This window comes from Podarcis muralis, chromosome 6 (assembly GCF_964188315.1).
Source record: "Podarcis muralis chromosome 6, rPodMur119.hap1.1, whole genome shotgun sequence".
NCBI lineage: Eukaryota > Metazoa > Chordata > Lepidosauria > Squamata > Lacertidae > Podarcis > Podarcis muralis.
In genome coordinates, this window is record NC_135660.1 from 96,908,786 (window position 1) to 96,935,096 (window position 26,311).

The 26,311-nt window shown below is 43.3% G+C and overlaps 1 protein-coding gene across 5 annotated transcripts in view; it reads right to left on the bottom strand.

Moving 5' to 3' along the window:
- Positions 1 to 26,311, bottom strand: part of SCUBE1 (signal peptide, CUB domain and EGF like domain containing 1) — a 190,793-nt gene that overhangs the window by 29,759 nt on the left and 134,723 nt on the right. For all 5 annotated transcript variants that reach the window (XM_028728733.2, XM_028728732.2, XM_028728731.2 and 2 more), the window contains one exon: positions 13,801 to 13,923. In XM_028728733.2, coding sequence (XP_028584566.2) covers positions 13,801 to 13,923 — 123 coding nt within the window. The remainder of the gene's footprint in view (positions 1 to 13,800; positions 13,924 to 26,311) is intronic.

Genomic DNA, 26,311 nt, shown 5'->3' on the forward strand with positions numbered 1-26,311 from the left:
AGCCCAACTTCACGCCTCTGTGAAGGAAAGACAGGACTTGATGCACAGTCACTTTGCATGATGCTACCCCTTTGGACCCACAATACTTGGAAATGACAGACCATGTGCTCCGTTGGCTGATGAGCAACAAGAGGCTAGGATCATAGCAACCACCTCTGGAGACAGCACCACTCAAATGTCAGGCTGTCAGATGCGGCTACTTGGGGTTGGGATGCCAAACTGGCAAATGGGTAGCTCCATGGCTTCTCCACTGAGTGCTGGAGGAGCTTTGAAAACAATGGCCAATGAGGCCAGTAGGGTGCCAGCAGGACCATCTGAATATAGGTTCCAGAGAATTCATCCCAGGAGAGGAGCAGGAGAAAAATGTACAGTAGCTCATTGGGCTACATTGGCGCCCTTGTGGTACCTCCATGTGGTACTTTGTGACATATCTTGGAAGCTGGAAATTCTGGTTTGTTGTGAAGAGGTCCACCACCAGATATCCAAACCTGATCTGGAGCTGGGCAAAAACTGACAGATGCGGAGAAAGTATGTATTCATAGGCTGTATATCCTGGTTTTCAGTTGGGAGGCAGCCATCATTATATCTCCAATAGGTCATAATCACTGAACAATACCAGGCAAAATTAAAAAGCATTTTTGGAATTTATTCAAAGAGATGGAGTGACAATATTTTTAAAAATGATATGTTCACTTTGCTTTGAATCCAGCTAATGATTATTTTGTAGCTCTGTAAATTTGTTCTCAGATTGTCTGTATGACATTTGTTGTTGGAAACGTCCAATCTGAAAAATACTAAAGTATTTTGGTTTGCATCCATATTTTCATTTGTGTTTGTTGGACATAGTACACTGGAGATTATCCAAATGATCCCCAGAAAGGGAAATAAATGCAAAGTCTTTTTATTATTCAGTTTTCCCTAGGACTTTTTGGCTCATTGATTCCCCCACCTTAGCTCTTGAAATAGACTTACTGATGTATTGATCCTTAAGAAATAAAATAAAAAAGATAAAACATGGTACTTTTTATTAGTCCAGTTTCTGCTGCCTCAAAACAAAAAGTTGAAAAGCTGAACTTCATACTGTCAGCAAAACAAATCAGGGTCTATTTAAAATAGGAAATGTCACTGTTTCTCTTAAGACTCCTTTGTATAATAGATTATGACCAACAGTTCTGAAATATTTTAATAAAAGGAATCATAAAAATGCGTTCAGTACACACCAAGTCTCAACCAGGGGACCACAACTAACCTTCCTGCCTGTTGGATCTACTGTTCCACGTAACATTCTGTTGTCTCTTCCTTCTTCAGAGACAGAGACACATGAATGTGTGTCTAATTAGGGACATTTACTATCTCCCATAGAAGTGAATGCATTGAGGAGGCATTGGTAACACTGTATGAGGGTAGTACTTGACCTCACCCCTGGATCTACAGTTTTGAGAGCTGGGGCCAAGAATAGTCCCCATCACCTCAAAGCTGACCTCAGTTGTGGTTTTCAAAAGGAGGAGAGCTAGCAATAGGCGAGATAAGGACCTGTTGCTCTGAACACCCCCCTTGCAAATTGCTCCTCCTCGTTCTTTTGAGGCTGCAGCAGTTTCTTCCTCTTGCATATCCTGCCAAGATTAGAACCTGAAGAGTGGGCAATGGACATCTGGGAGCTAAGCTGGTGTGTCACTGAGAAGCCCAGTTTAGCTGGAAGTCTGCACGTGCCCCAAGACAATGGGTTTATTTGTGACTTTGCTCTGAACGATAAGCACGGCACTCTTGCATAACGATCAGAGAAGCAGTTCCTGTAAGTGTTCCCCTGTCAGGTAAAGTTGCCAAAGATCATCTCCCTAGCGGTGGTGGTGGTACTGGGAACGCCCCCCCCCCATAGAAGCAATAACAGTGCCTGCCTAATAAGTCCCCAGAACCTTCCCTATATTGAATGCTAGCATCTCCCTTCACACTTCTATCAGCTGAAATGGATGCGATGAGACTGGAAATCTGGGTATTTTTAAACTGCTTGAACTCTTGGTATCTTCTGCCATGAATATGAAGCACACAGAGGCAGGGATGAAGTGCGAATGGAGGAATTGTAGGTGTTCCACCTTCCAGAGGCTTTCCAAACCCTGACTGGACTCCGCTGTTTGTGGTGTCCCCTTCCCTCTCTGGGAGACAGACCGGACCTTGAAGTCAGCCTCACACCCTTCTCTAGAGGAGTGACTTCAAACCTGACCACGAGGACACCAGTTCAAACATGGGGTTTGTGTGGGCTTGGGGCAATATGCTATTTTAAAATCTTTTTGTGTTTGGAGATAAAATCTTTTTATGTGAAAATAGCCTGAGTAACCTTCCTTGTGGTGGCCTCTGGATGGCCTCCTGCTTGGCCTCTGAGGATTGCATCTGTCTAATATTGCTCACCACATTTCCATCTACCAATGAAAGAGGAAAGCTCAGTAAATCTTCCTGCAGAATTTCAAGTTTATAACCCAACCCACGTCCAATCTCCATTCCTTTTGCATAAGAAGGTCTCAAAATAGTTTCATTTACAGCTGGGTGAAATAGTGAAAGGAGACAACAATATTCTGTTTTAAAGAGCCAGGTTCACTAGCTCTCTGGTTTTTACGTAAAAACAAGGTGTTTTTTTAAAAGGATTAAACAAATTTGCAGAGGACAGGGTTATCAACGGCTACAAGCTGCAAAGGCTGTGCTCTATCTCTGCTGTTGGAGACAGTATTCTGCCAAATGTGGAGCCTCCAACATTCCCCAGATGAAAACAGGGACATTCTATTCTGTATCTGTATCACTGCTTCAGCATTACATTCTAGTCAAGTACAAGTTATTAGAGGACAAAATGGCAGTTTTTTAAGCACAGAAATCAATAAATGCAACTAACTATATTCAGTGGTACCTTGGTTTACGAACTGAATCCGTTCCGGAAGTCCGTTCTTAAACCAAAGCATTCTTAAACCAAGGTGTGCTTTCCCATAGCAGTGGGGACTCAATTTACAAATGGAACACACTCAACAGGAAGCAAAACTTGTTCTGCTTCCAAGGCAAAGTTCAGAAACCAAAACACCTACGTCTGGGTTTGAAGCATTCTTAATCCAAGTTGTTCGTAAACTAAGCTGTCCTTAAACCAAGGTACCACTGTGTGTGTGTGTGTGTGTGTGTGTGTGTGTGTGGAGACTATGCAATGACATAATGCACTTATGAGTATTTTAGAAGCATGATAACTTTGAACAACCATTATTATTGTGATTGTGCAGGTGTGTGATATGGGGTGTCCCGACGTTTATTTTGGAGTCCAGGGACATATACACTTTTGAATTCAGGGCAGGGGTGCCAATCTTGGGGGCCCCCAGGGGTAAGTGCCACTCCACATAGTTGAGCACAAGACATGACATGGCACACACACAGCATTTGAATGACAATGCCCATCAACCGGGGGGGGGGGGGCTTAAATATTTTATTGTGGGTGTTGCGAAGGGACCTTGGTCTCTAGGAGTTGGCTCCTATGGTTCAGAGATATACAAATTTCCTTTTTTTAGTGTTTCAAACTTCTGAGCAACTTAGGAATGTGTAAGCAACTGCAGCATGCTGCTGCTGAGGTGAATCCTGGCTGAATCAGCTGCAAAGACACCCCTACTCCAGGCATCCCCTCCCCTAGCTACAGGGGTACCTCAGGTTAAGAACTTAATTCATTCCGGAGGTCCGTTCTTAACCTGAAACTGTTCTTCACCTGAAGCACCACTTTAGCTAATGGGGCCTCTCGCTGCCGCCGCGCGATTTCTGCTCTCATCTGGAAGTAAAGTTCTTAACCAGAGGTACTATTTCTGGGTTTGCAGAGTCTGTAACCTGAAGCATCTGTAACCTGAAGCGTCTGTAACCCGAGGTACCACAGCACTCTGGGACTTTCCTTCACCCAAATGCACAAAATGGCGAGACTCGTCAGATTTCAGAAGGCGCCACCAATTCAGCTCATGGGAGAAATCAATGTCTTTTTCCCATCCAAGTGGGAAGCCAGGCAGGAAAGGGCTTTGGAGGGAGGGGTTTTTGCTCCGGAAGACCCCTCCCCACCTCCCCAAATGCCCCTACACTCCAGGAATCTAAAGGTAAAGGTACCCCTGCCCGTACGGGCCAGTCTTGTCAGACTCTAGGGTTGTGCGCTCATCTCACTCTATAGGCCGGGGGCCAGCGCTGTCCGGAGACACTTCCGGGTCACGTGGCCAGCGTGATGAAGCTGCTCCGGCGAACCGGCACCAGAGCAGCACACGGAACGCCGTTTACCTTCCCGCTATAAAGCGGTCCCTATTTATCTACTTGCACTTAAGGGTGCTTTCGAACTGCTAGGTGGGCAGGAGCTGGGACCGAAAGACGGGAGCTCACCCTGCTGCGGGGATTCGAACTGCCGACCATACGATCAGCAAGTCCTAGGCACTGTGGTTTTACCCACAGCGCCACCCACGTCCCTTTCCAGGAATCTAGTCTGGTTCATTTTAAGCCACAAAGAGGGACAAGCTGCAGGATCAGATCTCTTGCATCTTTTTCAAAGAAGGACCCAAAGAGGAAATGCCCAAACACACCTCAGTGACACTTGAGGTTCCCAAATGAAACTGGCAAGGAAAGGTGAGGCAGCAATGCAAACAAATTGGGCCGGGACCTAAGAGGTTTGGACGCAGAGCAGACCCTCCCCATTGTGTGCAGTGTTGCTGAGCAGCTGGTAAATCTGTGCAAATGAGAAGCTGAAGTAGGTTGCTGCTTCTCTCTTTCCCTGGCCAGGAGATGGAAGGAGCAATGAATGAAAAGGTGGGGAAAGATTTGGGTGGGGTTTTTTTTACAAGGAGGGAGAGGGAAGGCTTGCAAATGGGAATTTGGGACTCTGCATGACAAAGTGAGAGGCCATGGCGGCTTAATAATAATAATAATAATAATAATAATAATAATAATAATAATAATAATTTATTATTTATACCCCGCCCATCTGGCTGGGCTTCCCTAGCCACTCTTCCAAAAAAAAATATTAAAATACTGTAATACATCAAACATTAAAAGCTTCCCTAAACAGGGCTGCCTTCAGATGTCTTCTAAAAGTCTGGTAGTTCTTGTTCTCTTTGACATCTGGTGGGAGGGCATTCCACAGGGAGGGCACCACTATCGAGAAGGCCCTCTGCCTGGTTCCCTGTAACTTGGCTTCTCGCAGCGAGGGAACCGCCAGAAGGCCCTCAGAGCTGGACCTCAGTGTCCGGGTAGAACCATGGGGGTGGAGATGCTCCTTCAGATATACTGGGCCGAGGCCATTTAGGGCTTTAAAGATCAGCACCAACACTTTGAATTGTGCTCGGAAACGTACTGGGAGCTAATGTAGGTCTTTCAAGACCAGTGTTATATGGTCTCGGCAGCCGCTCCCAGTCACCAGTCTAGCTGCTGCCTTCTGGATTAGTTGTAGTTTCCGGGTCACCTTCAAAGGTCGCCCCACGTAGAGTGCATTGCAGTAGTCCAAGCGAGAAATAACCAGAGCATGCACCACTCTGGCGAGGCAGTCCGCAGGCAGGTAGGGTCTCAGCCTACGTACCAGGTAGAGTTGGTAGACAGCCGTCCTGGACACAGAATTGACCTGCGCCTCCATGGACAGCTGTGAGTCCAAAATGACTCCCAGGCTGCGCAGCTGGTCCTTCAGGGGCACAGTTACCCCATTCAAGACCAGGGAATCCTCCACACCTGTCCGCCTCCTGTCCCCCCAAAACAGTACTTCTGTCTTGTCAGGATTCAACCTCAATCTGTTAGCCGCCATCCATCCTCCAACCGCCTCCAGGCACTGGATTTCATAAGGGTTTTCATAGAATCATAGAATCATAGAATCATAGAGTTGGAAGAGACCACAAGGGCCATCGAGTCCAACCCCCTGCCAAGCAGGAAACACCATCAGAGCACTCCTGACATATGGTTGTCAAGCCTCTGCTTAAAGACCTCCAAAGAAGGAGACTCCACCACACTCCTTGGCAGCAAATTCCACTGTCGAACAGCTCTTACTGTCAGGAAGTTCTTCCTAATGTTTAGGTGGAATCTTCTTTCTTGTAGTTTGGATCCATTGCTCCGTGTCCGCTTCTCTGGAGCAGCAGAAAACAGCCTTTCTCCCTCCTCTATGTGACATCCTTTTATATATTTGAACATGGCTATCATATCACCCCTTAACCTCCTCTTCTCCAGGCTAAACATGCCCAGCTCCCTTAGCCATTCCTCATAAGGCATCATTTCCAGGCCTTTGACCATTTTGGTTGCCCTCCTCTGGACACGTTCCAGTTTGTCAGTGTCCTTCTTGAACTGTGGTGCCCAGAACTGGACACAGTACTCCAGGTGAGGTCTGACCAGAGCAGAATACAGTGGCACTATTACTTCCCTTGATCTAGATGCTATACTCCTATTGATGAGGCCCAGAATTGCATGGGCTTTTTTAGCTGCCGCGTCACACTGTTGGCTCATGTCAAGTTTGTGGTCAACCAAGACTCCTAGATCCTTTTCACATGTACTGCTCTCAAGCCAGGTGTCACCCATCTTGTATTTGTGCCTCTCATTTTTTTTGCCCAAGTGCAATACTTTACATTTCTCCCTGTTAAAATTCATCTTGTTTGTTTTGGCCCAGTTATCTAATCTGTCAAGGTCGTTTTGAAGTGTGATCCTGTCCTCTGGGGTGTTAGCCACCCCTCCCAGTTTGGTGTCATCTGCAAATTTGATCAGGATGCCCTTGAGTCCATCATCCAAGTCATTGATAAAGATGTTGAATAAGACCGGGCCCAAAACAGAACCCTGTGGCACCCCACTAGTCACTCTTCTCCAGGATGAAGAGGAACCATTGATGAGCACCCTTTGGGTTCGGTCAGTCAGCCAGTTACAAATCCACTGAGTGGTAGCATAGTCAAGACCGCATTTTACCAGCTTCTTTACAAGAATATCATGGGGCACCTTGTCAAATGCCTTGCTGAAATCAAGGTAGACTACATCCACTGCGTTCCCTTCATCTACCAGGCTTGTAATTCTGTCAAAAAACGAGATCAGGTTAGTCTGACATGACTTATTTTTCAGAAACCCATGCTGACTATTGGTGATCACAGCATTCCTTTCTAGGTGCTCACAGACTGTTTGCTTAATGATCTGCTCCAGAATCTTCCCTGGTATTGATGTCAGACTGACTGGGCGGTAATTATTTGGGTCCTCTCTTTTCCCCTTTTTGAAAATAGGGACAACATTTGCCCTCCTCCAGTCTGCCGGGACTTCGCCTGTTCTCCAGGAATTCTCAAAGATGACTGCCAGTGGTTCTGAAATCACATCTGCCAGTTCTTTTAATACTCTTGGATGCAGTTCATCTGGCCCTGGAGACTTGAATACATCTAGACTAGCCAAGTATTCTTGTACTATCTCCTTAGTTATTCTGGGTTGTGTTTCCTCTGCTGAATCATTTGCTCCAAATTCTTCAGGTCGGGCATTGTTTTCTTTATCGGAGAAGACTGAGGCAAAGAAAGCATTGAGGAGTTCAGCCCTTTCTGTGTCCCCTGTTTGCATTTCACCATCTTCTCCTCTGAGTGACCCCACGGTTTCTTTGTTCTTCCTTTTGCTACGAACATACCCATAAAAGCCTTTTTTGTTGCTTTTAACCTCTCTAGCAAGCCTGAGTTCATTTTGTGCTTTAGCTTTTCTGACTTTGTGTCTACACGTGCTGGCTATTTGTTTGAATTCCTCTTTGGTGGTTTCCCCCCTTTTCCATTTTTTGTACACATCCTTTTTTAATCTTAACTCAGTTAAAAGTTCTTTAGATAGCCACCCTGGCTTCCTTAGGCACCTTCCATGTTTCCGTCTCATTGGTATTGCCTGAAGTTGTGCTTTTACTATCTCCCTCTTAACAAACTCCCAGCCATCTTGAACTCCCTTTCCTTTTAGTATTACTGTCCATGGGATCTCACCCAGCACTTCCCTAAGCTTTATGAAGTCGGCTTTCTTAAAGTCGAGAAATTGAGTCCTAGTATGCTTGGCTGCTCCTTTCCGCTGTATAGTAAACTTCAGAAGAGCATGATCACTCGCGCCTAATGATCCTTCCACTTCTACCCCACTAACCAGGTCATCAACATTGGTTAGGACCAGATCTAAAATGGCTGTTCCTCTTGTTGCTTCTCCCACTTTCTGGACAATGAAGTTGTCTGCAAGGGCAGTGAGGAATCTGTTTGACCTTGTGCTCTTGGCTGAGTTTGACATCCAACAAATATCCGGGTAATTGAAGTCCCCCATTACTACTATCTCCCTTCCTTTTGCATGCTTGGCCATCTGTTCCAGGAAGGCATCATCTATGTCCTCCGTTTGGCTTGGGGATCTATAGTAAACTCCCACAATGAGGTCACTGTTATTCTTCTCTCCCTTAATTTTGACCCAAATGCTCTCACTTTGGCTTCGAGGTTCTAAATCTTGGATCTCTTCACAGGTATACACATCCCTGACATATAACGCCACTCCTCCTCCTTTCTTGTCTGGTCTGTTTCTTTGAAATAGATTGTATCCCTCCATTATTACATTCCAATCGTGGGATTTATCCCACCAGGTTTCAGTGATTCCTATTATGTCATATTTAGTTTGCTGTACCAGGAGCTCAAGCTCATCTTGTTTATTTCCCATGCTTTGCGCATTAGTGTACAGACATTGAAGTCCATTAATCATTCCCCCGTGTCTCTTATTTAAGGATTTTCTCCTCCCACCACTAGGTCTGCATGCTCTTTGCTCCATTCGGTCTATGACATTTGGATGATCATCTTCATCAATTGATAGACTCCTACCTTCAGGAGCACTGTCTCCCTCCCCCACATTAGTCAGTTTAAAGCCCTCCTGATGAGGTTTCTGAGATTTTTTGCAAAAACATTCCTCCCAACCGTTGTGAGGTGCAGCCCATCGCTTGCCAGAAGTCCATCTTCAAGAAACTGCAGTCCGTGATCTAAGAATCCAAACCGTTCCTGTTTGCACCATTTGCGAAGCCAGTTGTTCACTTCCACTATTTTTCCCTCTCTCCCTGGGCCACGTCGTTCAACTGGGAGGACAGATGAGATGACAATTTGTGCATTTAATTGCTTCAATTTCCTGCCCAGAGCCTCGTAATCTCTTTTGATCTTCTGGAGGCTATTGCTTGCAGTGTCATTGGTTCCCACATGAACCAAGAGGAAGGGGTATTTGTCAGTGGGTTTTATGATTCCTTGCAGTCGTTCAGTTACATCTTGGATCTTAGCCCCGGGGAGACAGCACACTTCCCGAGACATCTTGTCAGGCCCACAGATCACTGCTTCTGTTCCCCTCAGTAGGGAATCCCCTATCACCACTACACGCCTCCTCTTAGGTCTGGTCGGGGTTCTTCTGTGAGCTGTCGGTTCCAAGGTCGCCTGGACATTCCCAGAGGACTGCCTTTGCTCCTCGTCTTCATATACCTGATCGACTGTAATGAGGGAGAGATCCTCAAATGGAGTCTGCTCTTCGTCTTCCATGCTAGGGGAAAGGACCTCAAAGCGATTGCGTATTTCTAAACAATCAGAGCGAACCCTGGGCCTCCTACTTCTTTGAGTCACGTTTCTCCATATATCTGGCTCCTGTGTTGGTGAACTAGCCACCTTCTCAGGGGAGTCCCCTGTCTCTTCCTTGGTGGAGACGGTGTGCTCTGTTGCTTCCAAGAAGAGTTCCAGCTCTCTAATTCTTTGGAGCGTAGCTACACGTTCCTCCAGTTGCTGGACTTTGTCTTTTAAGAGGGCATTAATGAAGGTCCTAGCATTTTCAGGGCAGTTGGAGACCATGCAAATGCCAAAATGGGCGTCGGGGTGGCTCCTGTGAGGACAGGAGGCTGGACTATGGGCCTTTGGCCAGCTCAGTCAGGCCTCTGCTTATGTTCTTAACCTTTTCCTTTTGAGGTGTGGAGACCATTCTTTGCTTCAGCTCAATTGCCAATTCTTGGGGAATGCATTCAAAAGGTGAGACTTGGGGAATGCATTCAAAAGGTGAGACTTAACAGTTGTTTTTTCTTTTTCATGCTTTGGCCGACTGCAAAACCTTTAAATATTTTTTAGGTGGCCTTTCATTTCGATTTTTCTAGAATACCTAAATACTTTAAAGGAGAAGATTTTTCTGAAATCCTGCTCTCTGACATGTTAGTTTTCTTTGAGCAGGCTCTGTGTCTTTCCATACATTTGCAGCCTATATCTGACTGCCTGAATAGCCCTTTGCCTGCATTCTGAGGTGGAACAATCTCAAGTGAGCTGTGCCACCTACTTTCCCTGAACATGTAAATCAGAGTTCCACAAATTTAAGCAATTCTTTAGCTGCCAAATAAAGCAGAATTAAAATAAACAGAAGCTGTGAACTGGATAAAAACAGATGCAAAAATACATAAACAATATGAACAGCTACCTCATCTCTCAACAAATATGTAATTAAATGTTTCTGAAACAGACTGTGGGAGGATTAAAACACCAAAAATAACCTGCCACAAGTCTCTCCACAGCACTTTAAAAATGTCTTGGCCACGAGTTAACACAGTGGGGAGGCCTGCAGGAGATTTATAAACTGACATGGCCAGTAACCTCAAACCACTCTTGTTCCTTCCATTTAAAACAAGAGGCACCAATGACATTATGTCAGTGAGGAAAGAAACAAAATACAGGTGATTCACACTTTGTTGATTCCTTGATCTCCATTAGCCTTCTGTCATTCAGCAGCAGCAGCAGTCATGTTGACTGCTTGAGTTCACCAATTACCTTTAAAAACACCAGACAGGAGCTAAATTATCCAAGAAACCACCTGTTTTTGTGAGTCAGGTGCTATTAACAATATAGCTGCTATTGGTCTGGAAGCCCGAAGTACCTCAGGCATGAAACAGGAAAACACTTGCAATTCATTTCTATGCTGTACCGCTATGAACCAATATGTCTGCATTTTCTGCAGCTTTTTGTGGCTTCTGTTGTTAAATGTTGAGGTTCCCCCGGCTGAATGAAAAAGAGATGCTGTGAGCCTCTGGCTGTGGTATTTGTGCTTCCTGTCAGGCTGCCATTTGAAGCCTCAGGGCGATGGCCTCAGTGGTTCAGCTACTCTCTGCTATTCTTAGAAAAGTCACATGGCAAGTCTTCAAAACATGTAATTTTTTTGACTGACAATATTTCAGGTAAATATTATTTCCCATGCGGGTGCTTTTTCATATAATGGCTCCTCAAGTATAATTTTTTTTACCGGAGTCACTGTCATTCTCTCTTTCATCACATTTTCTTACATCACGTTCCCTTTCATCATATTTTCAAAAAATACACATTTCCCCACCTTAACTCCTTTATCCTCATAAACAAACCTGTAAATTAGGTTAGGCTGAGAGATGGTGTCTGGCTTAAACATCGTGTTCTGTTACCCTGAACTGAAGACCCTGTCACCTTATTGTGCAACATCAGGGCTGACATTATTCTTACAACTGCCAAGCCTCCCAACTTGCTCTTATCTGTCAAACTAAATCCCCAGTCCTGTTTCTGCCCACTCAGGTGGTGCTGTCTGTGCCAGCCTATGCTCAGCTTGCTTTCTTTTTATTTTCTAAGGTCTTTCCCACACATTCTATAAAGACTGGGGAAAGGAGGAATTGTTCAATGCTTCAAAATACCCCCCTCCCCATTTAACACTTCGCACAGTCTGCAAATATTCCAAGTGTTCAGAAGCATTCATTAAATAAAAGCCTTCTATAGTTACTGCAATAATCAGAAAAAAGTAAAACAGTGTCTGTGTTCTTGATGCTTTGAAATTAACCCCCTAAAGGACACACAACAAGCACATTTTTCTTTTCACATTTCCTTCTTTGCTCTCTGAAATATAAATTTCCCTTTGTGGGATGTTCAAAAAGCATATAACTTTGAAACAACTTTTGCATATCAAATGAACCTGTGCACCTTGTTCTAGCAATGGCTGTGAAAATCATCTCATGTCAACTGAAGCATAGAAGCAGACCAAAGTGAGATTACAGTAAATTTGGGATGGAAACAAGGTTTTCTACAAGATTTCTTGACGTTCCATCTCAAAGTTCTGTACAGGAAAATCATGTACTATACAGCTCACTCTGCAGATGAATAGTCCGCAACTTTTGGGAGTGGTTATTTAAGTGTATGGGCTGTCAGATCTATGCTTTGTGCAGGGTTTGTTTTGTTAGGTCAAGCCGCTTCTTGGCTGGGCTTTTACTCTCCCACACGGGGCCACTCATTTCTTTATTTATAAGAGTATTTCTAAAGCCCCAACTCATATGAAAATAGCTTGGTGGTATCCAGTAAATACATCCTGAGCTCAGTTCACAGGATCCCATAAGTCATTCTTGTGCAGAGTGATGGATGAGGACCTGTGAGACCTAGGTTCTAATACCTTTCTTGACCATGAAGCTCAAAGGGTGACCTAGGACTAGTCACAGGGTTGTTGTAGAGATGAAATGAGGAGGGGGAGAACCATGCAAGGCTTCCCCCCTCTTATGCACAATCAACTCACATCGAGTTGCATGGGACCTCAGAATGTAACCCCCGCCTGAGCGGGGAGTCACCTGAGAACCACCTTGAACTCCTTGAAGGAAAGGTGGGATATAAATGTAATAAGAAATAAATAGGTTGTATTTTCCAATTAGCTTTGCTGAGATACTACCAAAAACCTTGGTGTCAGCATGGATCAAGAACTGCACAGCAAGATTTGCAAACCTTATCCAAGAATGCCAGATGTTAACTGAAAATGAAAACCTAAAAGGTGAGAATCCGGTCAACAGGTTGCTCAGTGGTACCTCAGCAAACTAATCACCCATGTCTCACTTCCCAAATTTGAAACATATACAGACATTTGCTTATTGAGAGCACATAATTTCCCTATGGGTCTTAAACTGAGTGATAGGCAAATGTTTAGCCTCTACATCAAGACCTAGTTCTGTTTAAAGGAAGGGGATCCAATAGGCTAGAGCTTGTTGTTGTTGTTTAGTCGTTTAGTCGTGTCCGACTCTTCGTGACCCCATGGACCAGAGCACGCCAGGCACCTCTGTCCTCCACTACCTCCCGCAGTTTGGTCAAACTCATGCTGGTAACCTCGAAAACACTATCCAACCATCTTGTCCTCTGTCGCCCCCTTCTCCTTGTGCCCTCCATCTTTCCCAGCATCAGTGTCTTCTCCAGGGAGTCTTCTCTTCTCATGAGGTGGCCAAAGTACTGGAGCCTCAGCTTCACGATCTGTCCTTCCAGTGAGCACTCAGGTCTGATTTCCTTAAGAATGGATGCATTTGATCTTCTTGCCGTCCATGGGACTCTCAAGAGTCTTCTCCAGCACCATAATTCAAAAGCATCAATTCTTTGGCGATCAGCCTTCTTGATGGTCCAGCTCTCACTTCCATACATCACTACTGGGAAGACCATGGCTTTAACTATACGGACCTTTGTTGGCAAAGTGACATCTCTACTTCTAGAGCTAGTTAGGCTAGAGCTAGTTAGGTGATATTCACTGAACACACTCAAGACTTTCAGTTCCGGCATTCTTGCTGCTTTAAACAACTGGAACATTTTGCTGGTTCTACCTGTAAATCTCATTTTTCTTGCCCTCAACTGGAGTTGGGTTTAACATCCTATCTGAATGTTACATATATTCTGAGAATAATTATAGCATTGAATTATAGCAATTTCTCTATGAAATATCTCTGCCTCTATGCTAGGTATAAATCTTATGGGCTTGTATTTCTAGCACTGAATGATTTAAGCTTATCACATTACTAATTTAAAAACAAACAAGCTTTGATAAAAGGAGAATTACCTTGGCAGGTTCGTTCATCTGTTAGTAGCTTATACCCCTTCTGGCAGCTGCACTCAAAGCTGCCCACAGTGTTTCGGCAGAAGTGGTCACAGCCACCATTGTTTACCAGACATTCATCTATATCTGTTAGAAACAAGAGAGAAAGAAACTGAGCCAAAAATCAGTAATATACCTTCTTCCTGGGGGGTGGGGGAGGTAGAAAAGTAATATTTTGCCTGTTCCCACAAAAATCTGAACTTAGATTATCACTGGCACTATACTTGCCCACAATGCTACTAGGATGAAGGAAGGGGAAAGTTTTAAAGAATATTAACTAGCTATGAAATTAGTTGTGTGAACTTCTTCATCAACATAATAATGGCAAAATGAGGGGGGAAATATTGAGGAAAACAGCTGTAGAAAAACTGAATTGCTGTTCAGCAATCATATTCCACCCTGTAAGTTCATAAATTCAGTGCCTGCCAAATGTTCCATAATTATTTAAAAAAAATTCAATTAATGTATACTTGTAGCATCTGTGAAGATAGAATCTTAAAAAAGTTTAAATGGTATAATTACTTTTCTTTATCTTTCTCTCTACCTGAGCAAACTTAACTTGGAGGCCTTAGTCTTCATTGTCATTTCAATCTCAATATACCCAAGACCACACCTCTGCTTTCTGTCTCCACACCCTCTACTCTCTTAATTTTTTAGCAGTTATCACCATCCACTTTGCTCAACGGTGTGTGGGCTTGCCTTTATCCACTCTCCACCCCCAGTCCTTTGCCAAGTCAATCTTGCAAAAATACACCCCTTACCCTCTGTCCTGCCAGCAAAAACCACTGGTTCCTTCCATAGTTCTCTCTTCCCTAGATTACTGCACTCTTCTCCTCTTGGGTCTTCCTACTGTCTCACCTTGATCCCCTCAAATCCCTTTCACTAATCCCTCCCATCTCCATGATCAAATTGCATCCCTTTTAATATGCTTACACTGGCTCCCAATGTAATACCAGACCGTTGTTCTTATCTTCAAAATCCTATGTAGCCTTGCAGCCTTCGTCTCTCTTCTCTTATATCCCTATATAACCCTAAACCCTAAAGTTCTCCTGCTTCTGCAAAGACACCACCCTTTCGCCCCTGTATTCCTAGAACTGCTTCCCAGAACACCTCCATGACGCTATCAACACTTTTGCTTCTTCCCCACAACCAGTCTACTTTTTCCAAGAAGCCTTTGGCACAAACCTTAGGAACTGCAGCTAAGCTTGCAACATATAATAGCACATATAATAGAACAATAGTATATAATTCTCTCTTCTTCCCCCTAATTTGTTGTTTCCTCTGTGTCAAACTTTAGACTGGAAGCTTCATAGGGCAGTGACCTGTCTTATTCTACGCAACGTACCACATACACTGATAGGCACTGCAATCACTATTCCGATCTTTTAAAACACATAAAATGCTAGCAATGAGAAAAGAATAGTGCAGGTTTTATTTGCTCTTGGCTTTATAAAATGCTTCATCATAGCCGCAGTCAAATAAAAGAGACAGCCTTCCACATACATTTCAATAACCTATAAGAAACTCCTTTTCTGACAGCATTCAGCAACTGGTGGTTGCCCTCTCAGTGCTATGATGCCAACAACATATTAATATTTGTGCAATTCTTCTGATCTCCCTTTTACAGCGGGAAACAGAGGTGTTTTTTCTTATCATATGAAGGAAATAAGGTGCAAGAAATGTTTATACAGAGCCTAGACTGCAAACAGGCATTGTCTATAAAGAGAACTATTTGCAAAATAAGATCAAAGCATAAAGTTCCAAAGTGACTATGTTTGCCACAGCTGCACTAACTCAACATGTATGCAATCTAGTCACACAACACTTCTTTTTGGTGTCACTTTTGAATTTAGAAAATATCCAGGAAGATTTGGAGGAGATTGCATCAGTTTCAAAATGTTTAGCAAAAGGATGGGCCATAGTTGAAAGCACACAATTCCAGTTATACTGTATTATAAACAGTCTAGTTCAGCATTCATAATTGCAAATATGAGCAGTTCAATATTTCTGGCAGATAATTGTTTAGACATTAGTAAAACAAAAAGTTTTAACATAATTTTTAAAATGTTATAAGAAAGAAAACTTGTGTTGTCCAAACCACCAAAGTATCTGAATTCCCCCCTTCCTTTATTGGTCTATGCCACTGCAAACCTATGTAAACATAGATATCACCTTCTCCTTTATGGGCTCCTCTGCACAACGAAGTAAACAACTGGTGATCTGCTGTAGCAGCTTTGGTTGAAGTTAGGCTTCACAGAATCATAAAATTGTAGAGTTGGAAGGGATGTTGAGGATCATTTAGTCCAGCCCCCTGCAATGCAGGAATTTGCAGCTGTCCCATACAGGGATTGAACCAGCAACCTTGGTGTTATCAGAAGATTGGTTGAGGTCAGGCTGCCTTGCAAAAGGGGAATGCCCTTCATCACTGGTGACACACACTTTGGAATCTGCTCCCTAGAAAGGGCTGCTTTGCTATGGACCTTACAATAGGCATCCTTTTTCTAGAAGATGCTGACCGACCTGATTTTAGATGGCCTTACCTGTCTAATTGGGGATGCGGGTGGCGCTGTGGATAAAAGCCTCAGCGCCTAGGGCTTGCTGATCGAAAAGTCGGCGGTTAGAATCCCCACGGTGGTGTGCGCTCCCGTTGTTCGGTCCCAGCGCCTGCCAACCTAGCAGTTTGAAAGCACTCCCAGGTGCAAGTAGATAAATAGGGACCGCTTACTAGCGGGAAGGTAAACGGCGTTTCCGTGTGCTGCGCTGGCTCACCAGAGCAGCGATGTCACGCAGGCCATGTGACCCGGAAGTGTCTGCGGACAGCGCTGGCCCCCGGCCTCTTGAGTGAGATGGGCGCACAACCCTAGAGTCTGTCAAGACTGGCCCGTACGGGCAGGGGTACCTTTACCTGTCTAATTATCTGCTTGGGATTGCAATTTGTTTGATAAGGTGTTTGTACTGTTTTAATATGTTTGGTGACATGTGTATTTTTATTTGATTGTTTTGCAAACTGACCTCTTACAGTACCACTGTCCTGGATTTCTTTCCTGGGTTTTAGCTACTTTTCTGTGTCATGTATGTTGTAGTCACATTTTTTGTATCACAGCTGTTTTAAACTTGTGTGGTGAGCTGTTCTGAAGGTCCAAATGACTTCTGTGTCAGGATATTTTTCAAAACAAATAAATGAAAACAAGAAAACCTAGTACCACAAATATTTATTCCACTTATAACCTGCTCTTCCACCCAAAGGTTCCAGGGCAGTCAGTACAAAAGAGAATTCAATACAAATATACTGAAATATAAAACATACACTATTACATAAAACCATAGGACCAATATAAAAAAACAGCAACCCAGCAGTAGAAGAGACCAATTTTCACTTTAGCCTTCTCCAAATGCCTGAAGGAAAAGTTATGTCTTAAGTTGACGCCGAAAATTAATTAATGAGTGGGACAACTGTGTCTCCAAAGGGAATGAGTTCTGCACCTAACAGAGAAATCCTTCTTCTGAGCTGTCACACTATGAATTATCGTTACTGATGGAATTACAAGCAGGGCCTCTCCCATGGATCTAAAAGCACAAGTCAGCAGATAATGGGAGGGGTGCCCCTTTACACACTAAGAACAACACCTTAAATTGGGCCCAGTAGAACATGGCAGCCAGTGCAGAGCCTTCAGGACTGGTGCCACATGATCCAAATTTGCAGTGCCAGTCACTAATCTGGCTGCCATGTTCTGCACTAGCAATAGCTTCCAAACTATCTTCAAGGGCGGTTCCACAAACAGCACGCTGCAGGTCTAAATTAGAAGTCACCAGAGCATGTACTACTGTGGCTACATTAATTGGGTCTGGCAAAGTCCATAGCCCATAGAATAATGTGATTAATCTAGCATTTTAGATGTCTCCAAAATCATAAGGCAAATTGCTAGGGAGACTTATCTGTAACTGGACTGGATTCAATTTTTAATTATGAAGGGATGGATTCTGTTGCATCTTTTTTTACAGTCCTGTGTAGTCCCACCATGGGTAATCAAATGGATAATACATGTAATAAGGCAGAAATGGAAAACAGTAAAAAGGTCAGCTCCTGGTCATGGTCATTTGTGTGCTGGCAAAGCCCTCATGCAATGATACACAATTTTACAAATGAAACACTCTTGTCAAAAATCCCATGGGGTAGATTGATGTAGTTTTGGAGCAGTTGATTTTCTTAACATTTCCTTTACATTTCCAACATTTATTGCTTACCTTATACATTTTAGCCAATTTAACAGGTGTAATATACAGTTGATTTCCATGTGCACAAGCAAATGTGTATCTGAATGTTCATTTGCACCTGCAGGTTTACCCTTTTAAGGTTAAGGTTTTAACCTGTTCTGAGTTTCAAGGGGTAGGATCAAATCTCAGGACAAGGGGCCCGGATCACAGGGCAGGCTATTTTCTGCTTGGCTTGATGAGAACTTTGGCCACATCCCATGCCCAGCAGGCTAACAACCCTGAAGAACTAGGCACAGCTGACTCCAGCCTGCTAAGTGCTGAGTCTGCAGAAACACATTCCCACAGCAAGATGTCTCCATGACTACGCAAGACGTGTCCACAGTTGCAACTGCAAGTCCAGTTATGCTGAGCAGGCCTAAACTCGAGATAAGGGTCAGTGAATACCTGTCTTGAAGCCAAGTGGAAGAACCTGATTCAAGCATGCCTTGATCACATGCTTTCCTGGCCAACAGTGACACAGAAGTTCATGTGTCTCTGTCTTTGCTACAATATACAAAGTATAAATGCTTTGGACCTGCTTTGTCTGGGGCTTGTTCCTTCTGGAGTGATCCATAACAGGACTCTGGACTGCAGCCAGAATAAACTCTTCTTTTACCTTTCCACCTGCTGTATCTGGTTTTATTGGCTGGGATGGGACAACGTTTGGACTTTTGTTCTAATAACATGTTGATGATACACCCTTCCACTGCACCTGAGGGCAGCAGGCTAATTTATGGGAAACAGGTCAAGTGGCACACTGTTGTTCAGCATCTTTCTGCTGCTTCCTGTTCTTTGGCATTTGTCTCATTTTGCCTAATGATATGACTGGCCCTGGTCTGTTGTAGAGCAATCCAAACCCCTTTTGTATTGGGCTGTAGGGTTAGACTGGGTGGAGGAGCCAACCAAGATGACCAAGGGTCTGGAAACCAAGCCTTATGAGGAACAGTTGAGGGAGTTGGGTTATGTTTAGCCTGGTAAAGAGGAGACAGGAAATATGATAGGCATCTTCAAACATCTAAAGGGCTGTCATATGGAGCAAGCTTGTTTTCTCCTGCTCCGAAGGCTACGGCTTGAACCAATGGATTCAAGTTACAAGAAATGAGATTCTAACTAAGCATCAGAGAGAACCTTCTTGTCAGGAGTGAATGCAGGAGCCAGGCCCTGTGACAGGTAAAGCTTCGCAGGACTGGGGCTTTCCTAAGTTTGTTCTGAAGAGGCAAGGTGCAGCCGCACAGGTGAGGCCGACTGGTAACTCACAGCACCTGGTGGCAAGAGTCAGGAAGGGATATAAAGTCAGCATTTCCCTTTGGCTCCTTGTCACAGCAACACGCTTCCTGCCTTGCTGTGTTTGGCTTCTTGACTCCTTGCTTCCTGATCCTTGGACCCTTGGCTCCTTGACTCTTTTTTCCCTGACCCTCGGCTTCCTGACTCCTGGCTTCTGGACTCCTGTTCCTCCTCCCACCCTGCCATCTTGCCCCCGGTCCCGACGTCCTCAGCCAGGACTTCAACCGCCCGTAAACCGGACCGTGACGCTTCTGAAAGTAAGAGCTGTCTGACAGTGGAATGGACTCCCTTGGGAGGTGGTAGACTCTCCTTCCTTGCAGGTTTTTTTAAAAAACAGGTTGGATGGCCATTTGTCATGGATACTTTAGTTGAGATTCCTGCATTGCAAGGGGTGGAACTAAATGGCCCCTTCCAACTCTACCAATTTACGATTTTATGATATTCGTTGGTATAAACTGACAATGTTCCATGAAAGGAATTACTAATTAGACAGCAACTGAAAAGGCTTGGATCAAAACTGTAAATGGGGCTATGTGAAACTAAGGCCTTTAGAACAGGGGGGAGGTGGAAGTTGTTAACTGCAAAAACATTCTGAGCAATATAAATAACACTACGTCTCAGTTTGCACGTATTTCTTTCCATGGCTGTAGCGAGACTGACAAGGCATGTAGAAATTATTTCACTCTATGGAGGGCAGACTGTTGCTGCATTTCACTTGAAAAGGAACAGGATCCAAGTGTATCACCTCTAACCAAGTCAATGGCCCCCATTATTTTTCTTTCCATAGCTATAAATAAAAGTCTTGTTATGAGACATGCGAAAATGAATGATCCCACAGCATGAAAGAATCTGGACCTCATTTATCTTTGTGTAGTTTGGAATCCAGTTTTATCATAGTCAAAATATAAGGTTTACTAAGTCATTGTTTCAACATATACCTGCCCTTACAGCCATAAATTCTCATAATGGCAAAAGGCAGAAAACCAGTTCTTCGGTCTTGTTCACAAACACATATTCATCATTGGATTACAAAAACAGATTACTTGTGTGTGAATGGCCCTTCACAGATGACACACCAGAACTAAAGCTTTCATTTCAAGTATTCATGGAAGTGTGAGTCACATGAATGTGTGAACCAGTCCCTTATTTCATTCATATATACGAGCTGAGATCGTTTTGTTCCCCTTGTGACTATATGAGGTTACAAGAATATTGTTACTGCCTGACAAGCGTACATAAGTAAATAATGCCATGTAAATAATAATGATAAATCATAAAGCTCTTAAGATGAGGGTGATGAAGAGACAAAGACAACAGGCTGATAGCAAGAAGGACAGGGAAGTATAACAGGGGAAGGTGAACAAGTTAGACATACATTAACTTTAGGAAAACATTTTGTTGTATGCATAACAATGCTTTGAAAATGTGTGCATTGCAAAGTTAGAGGAATGTTGGCGGCAAAAAAAAAAAGGGTTCTGAAATGCAGGGCTGGCTTATGCCTCAGATAATACTCTATTGTTTCAGAAGCTTTAAACAGGCGAACATAAAACCTAGGTGTCTTAAGATAAGTTGCATGGCTGCACATTGACAAGAAGGAAGCGACAGCTCTTTTTTTCGTTTTAATGCCACGCCAGGAAGATTTGCTCAGTGTAATTGATGACATGGGTTCTCAAATGTCTGGGAGGACCTGGTTTGCATCAGACTTGTGTATGTGTGCTTGGTGTATGTGGGTGTGCATGCGAATTCATGCACAAGTCCTATAAAGTGTTCCAAGTCTGCAAAGAAATGGTAAGGAATACAATATACATTATGGATTTTTCAGGATCACTACTCACATTAAAGTGGTGCCTTTTCAGTCTTTTGTTCAAATAAATGCACACTTAATTTACAGCCCTGGCAACTAAGGATAGAAATAAATTTTACATGTACTTCCACAATATTTTTTTGAGGGAAATGTTTTGTTTTTATAACATGGAGTCACAGAAATGGTGATCTGAAGTGGAAGTTCAGCATTGCCAGGGGTACAATAGGGGCTTATTTAACCTTTCCCCATGGAAAATCACTCCAAGCTGTTTTTACTACCTCTCAGGACAAGATATCACAACTCACACATTTTCCTCTATGGGGGTAAAAGCAGCTGAAAGGGGAGTGATTCTCAACAAGCCACATGCAACTACGTAAGAGGAGAGTTCTACCAAAGCACTGTGCCACGGAGCTGGGGGTTAAAGAGCGATTTGTCAGTATAGGAGTGATAACCAATGATGGCAGCAAGTCTGTCCCATCACACAGAAAGCAGGGGAGGGCATGCAGCTGAGGAGTGCTAAACCTTACTCCCTAGTTTGGCTCCACAAAGACCGAGCAGAGAAAACTCTATTAAAGCCTCTGTTGCAGTTTATGTGGGAGTGTGTATGGTTAAAGGGCCAATTGTCTGTTTCACAGTTTAGGTGAGAGCGGTGGAGGTGTCTAATCAAAGGGGGCTGAGAGATATTCCTTGTATCAGAGACTAAACTGGAAGCCAGGCATGGCTGCCTAAATTACAGGTTAAGCAGAGTGACATTGTGAAGCCCTGAAACTGAAAAAAGCAAGAGTTTGCAAGATTCATCTCAAATTATTACAGAAGCATCACACCATTAAAGCATTTACTGATGATGGATAAGTGGGATTAACAATAACAACAACAACATTATTTTACACACCTCCTCTACAGCAGCATATTGTGGCTTTTGCATTTGTTTTTGGAGGTGGGTGGGGAAAGAATAAAGGAAGCAAGAGAAATAACCTAGCTGACTGCATTTTCTCATGCTACTACTTTCCATCATTCTACTTGCTTCTTGCCTCAAAATCTGCCAGCGACTGTGTAAGTGATGCTACTGCTTCAGCTGAGGTTCTCTTTAATGAATTTTTTTTTCCTTTTGAGAAGGGTACATTCTTTTCTTCCACAGGAAAGGTCCTGCTACATCTAGTATAGATTTTTGAAAGCGATTTGTCTGTCTATCTGTTCTCTATACATCCAAGAACCTCCCAAGATACTGTCGCTAGACACGGCAGATTCCCAAGGTGAGGGTGGCGCTCTGTGTCAACATTTGGACGCCATATTTAATCAAATGGCAGACTGAAGCATGACTTTGGCATAGGTTTGGCAAGACTGTGACTGTTTTGTTGGCACGGGTTTGGCTGTCTGAGATATTACTGCCAACTTTGGCACAAGGGTTCCTGAGGTGGGGGTGGGGGGAAGCAGACTGCAACACCATTAGGATTCCAGGAGCCATACTGAATCAAGATGGCAGACCGAAACATGACGTTGCCATGACTTCACCCAATTTTTGGCATGATGGGTCCAAACTCACAAATTACAATATCTACTTTAAAACCACAATATTTTTTGGCTTCTAAAAATTTCCATGCAGTGTGGAGCACCCCCCATCATTACAGTATAACTCAGGGATGACACACACAAACAGTGAGCTCAAAATATGATTACTGACCGAAATGGCAAAACCAAAGTTTCCTCCTCTGGAGAAGAAAGTTCACTGAGAATTGCTCACAGTCGTAAAATAGTGAGAGACAACTAGAAAAAACAACAACACAGAAAATTGGGGTGGGGAAAGTGGAATGCCCAGGCTGAGCTCCTAAGATATTACATTTACTGTGGAGGTTACATTCCAAGGCACCACACATTTAAGTGAAATTGCATATTTTCGCAACACCATTGAAAAAGCCTGCAAACACTCACTCCCTTTTGTGACATTTTTGTGTCGCTTCTGGGTTCAGTGCGATGCACATGTGTGCAATTGTGCACATACTGAATGTGCGTAAATGGGGGATTCCCTGTATCTTGGAGAATGTCATGGCTGGCTAGCAGCGACTGTGAACAGAAACATTTCCTCTAAGAAAATCTCTTCACTTTGACCCCCCCCCCCCCCCCCGCAAAGATCCAGCCATTCTTATTCACCTAGTCTGGGTCACAAATCAGCATGAATGCATTTATTTTCTGTCTTTCTTACAGCTTGGTTTGCTGCTGTACCAACCTTCTGTTTCCTCCCCACACCACAAAATCTAAATAAATTATTAGTATGAGTGACTGTGCACATTAAAAACCTGTTAAAATTTAAAAGGTGCCTGTGCCTTTAAAAGAATGTGGAATAATCTGCATGGTTTTTTAATTCAGATTTTTGTTCAGATTAGAGGCGTGAAATGCATCACATAAGATTTTTTAGAAGCAGAATGCACTAGTTAGGCTCTGAACCCAGATCCCCCAAGCCGTTTTAGTCAGGAATTTCCAAATTTTGTCACAGTAAACTTCCTCAACTCAAGGAACAGCATTGAGAAGAAAGAAAAAAAGAAATATTCAATCCTCTAACACAGGATCTATTCATATAGCCATTCTTAAGGTAGAAATCTCTCTATTAGGTAACTTTTTCTTCAATATTTTCTTATGATGATCTTGTGAAAGCGTCCCTTGTGCAAATGCTAAGTTTTCCCGTATCCTCCAACTGAGGATGTCAATTTGCAGGCACTACACACCGTAATGCCAAACAGCAGAGCATGCCAACTAATGAGGGAGGCACAAAGAGTGCTACACAACCCCATGGCTTGTTTTAAGTCACCACCCTAAGGGATCTCAAGAATACAAAATGACAACAATAATCTGTGTCAAATTACCCGTAACATGGGGATGTAGGTAGGCGAGAAAGTGGCCATATTACACCACTGATGTAGATATTGAGGATTTGTAGTTCGTTTTGCCTTCGAATTCCATCATAAATTGTGCTTAATGTGCCTTGGGCCATGGCTTGCTTAACCAGTAAAGTGCGTGTTCCAGCTCAGGCTCCCCAGAATCAGCGACTTCAGCTGGAGTCTTAAGTGATACAGGTAGAAAGTCTTATTATTTCTATACTGCTTAATTGTCAAAGTTTCTAAGTAGCGCACACAAAGATTACACAAAAGCACTCAGTGGATAAAATCGCTGTAAAACTTAGAACTTCCTTCATTCAGAGACATTGCAATAAAACTAAAGCTGCCAGTTTGGCCTCTGCGCCAAGTTCAAGATGCTGGTGTAGAAAGCACTACACTGCTTGGGACAAGGGGACTTTCCCCACTATATCTCAGACAAGCACCATTTCTACTGTCTTTTCAGCACCATGAAGATTCTCCACTTTCAACAACCCCTTTAAGCGGAGATTTTTTAAAAATCAAAATCGGTATCTGTATCGGATTTGAATTTTGTGTGTGTAAGTAATTGTTTTCATTGCAAGCAATTGTTTCATATATCTTTTCACTGTATTGTGAAATTGCTTCGGGATGCTTCATAGCAAGTGATTCATAAATGAAATTAATAGTAACAACAATAATAGACATGTGCAAAGGGTACCAAAATAATTTTGCACAATAATTTGTTGGGAATGTACACTTGCTTTTGAATCAAGTGGGATTGATCAGCAAGGACCAATAGTTTAAAGTACATTGATTCCCTTTGTTTGCCTATGTGCAGTAGCATCTTTCACTGGCGCATCTGAAGGTGCCCTTTTGTTCACTTGAGCTTCCTCTTTAATATATTTTTTCTTGAAATCTTTTCCTAACAAGAAATCAAAGACAGCTTATGGGATATTTTTTCATGTAATCAAGTAAACTGTTTCCTTAACAAACTTTGCAAATAGGCTGAATAAAGTTTCCCAGTCTGTATCTTACATAAAATGATTCCTGCAAAGCACTCATCTGTGTGCAAATGCTATCTGAGCACAGAAAGGCTGAGGCAGGTTTGAACAAATTTCTGTCATGTCACTTTCTCCCTTCTCCCATATAAGTCTACTTTGAAATACAAATGGTAATCTGTCACACATGGATTTGGGTCTCAACTATTTCCCTCTGGGCATATCCACTCTGAACATTATCCACCAGCTAATCAATTTTTTAAAAGGCCTTCAAGGCTGCCAAAAGATCAGTCACCTTGTAAAACAAACATCTATTATATCTTACATCATTGTTAGAGGTTATTAGATTTATACAAGACAAAAGGAGTGAATGCAAAGTGCATTTCATACAGAGATTAGATATAAAATGTTGATGTTGCACAGGTGTGAAAAGATTGCCTCTTAATTTTTGAGAAATTCTGCTTTTTTAAAATTTGCTAGTTCGGTGCTATGAAACTAAAGAGAATACCACTGTATTTATGGCATGATAATCACATGATGTAACTGCTAGAAAAAGGTGCAAAAATTCTGAGCTGTCATATCTAGTTTTCAAAATATTATTAGGTTTTTTTCTTATTGTATCCAAAAATATAATGGTAAAAGGCACACTATAAAATTGTAAAATGTCTCTTTCCCATATCACACAATGGTTTAAATCTTGCAGACGGTACAGGTACCCCCAGAACTGCTGTTCATTTTAACAAGTGGCTTTTGCACATTTCCAGCTGGTGCACTGATATCAGGGACCGGAAGGGCTCCAAAAAGTTTATGGTGAGGGCAGGTGACCGGGCAAGTGACCCAGGAGAGGGGACCAGTGATTTATGGGGCGTGACACCACTTGCAAGCCAGGAGCCAGGGAAGGAGGGAGAGTCAGGGCAGTCCGAGGCAGAAGGCAGCATGCAGGATGTGGAGCACGAAGAACGGATGGTTTAGGCAAGGGATAGGTCAGTAGATTCCCCACCTTCCCTTGCCCCACTGTCTCCTGGAACCAGGAGGTGATTGAAAAGGGAAGAGCAGTGATGACTTCCGTGCAGGAGAAGTCTCAGTTGGTGGGTACGCAACCTCTCCTAGGTAAAGGTAAAGGGGCCCCTGACCATTAGGTCCAGTCGTGGCAGACTCTGGGGTTGCGGCGCTCATCTCGCTTTATTGGCCGAGGGAGCTGGCGTACAGCTTCCGGGTCATGTGGCCAGCATGACTAAGCTGCTTCTGGTGAACCAGAGCAGCGCATGGAAATGCCGTTTACCTTC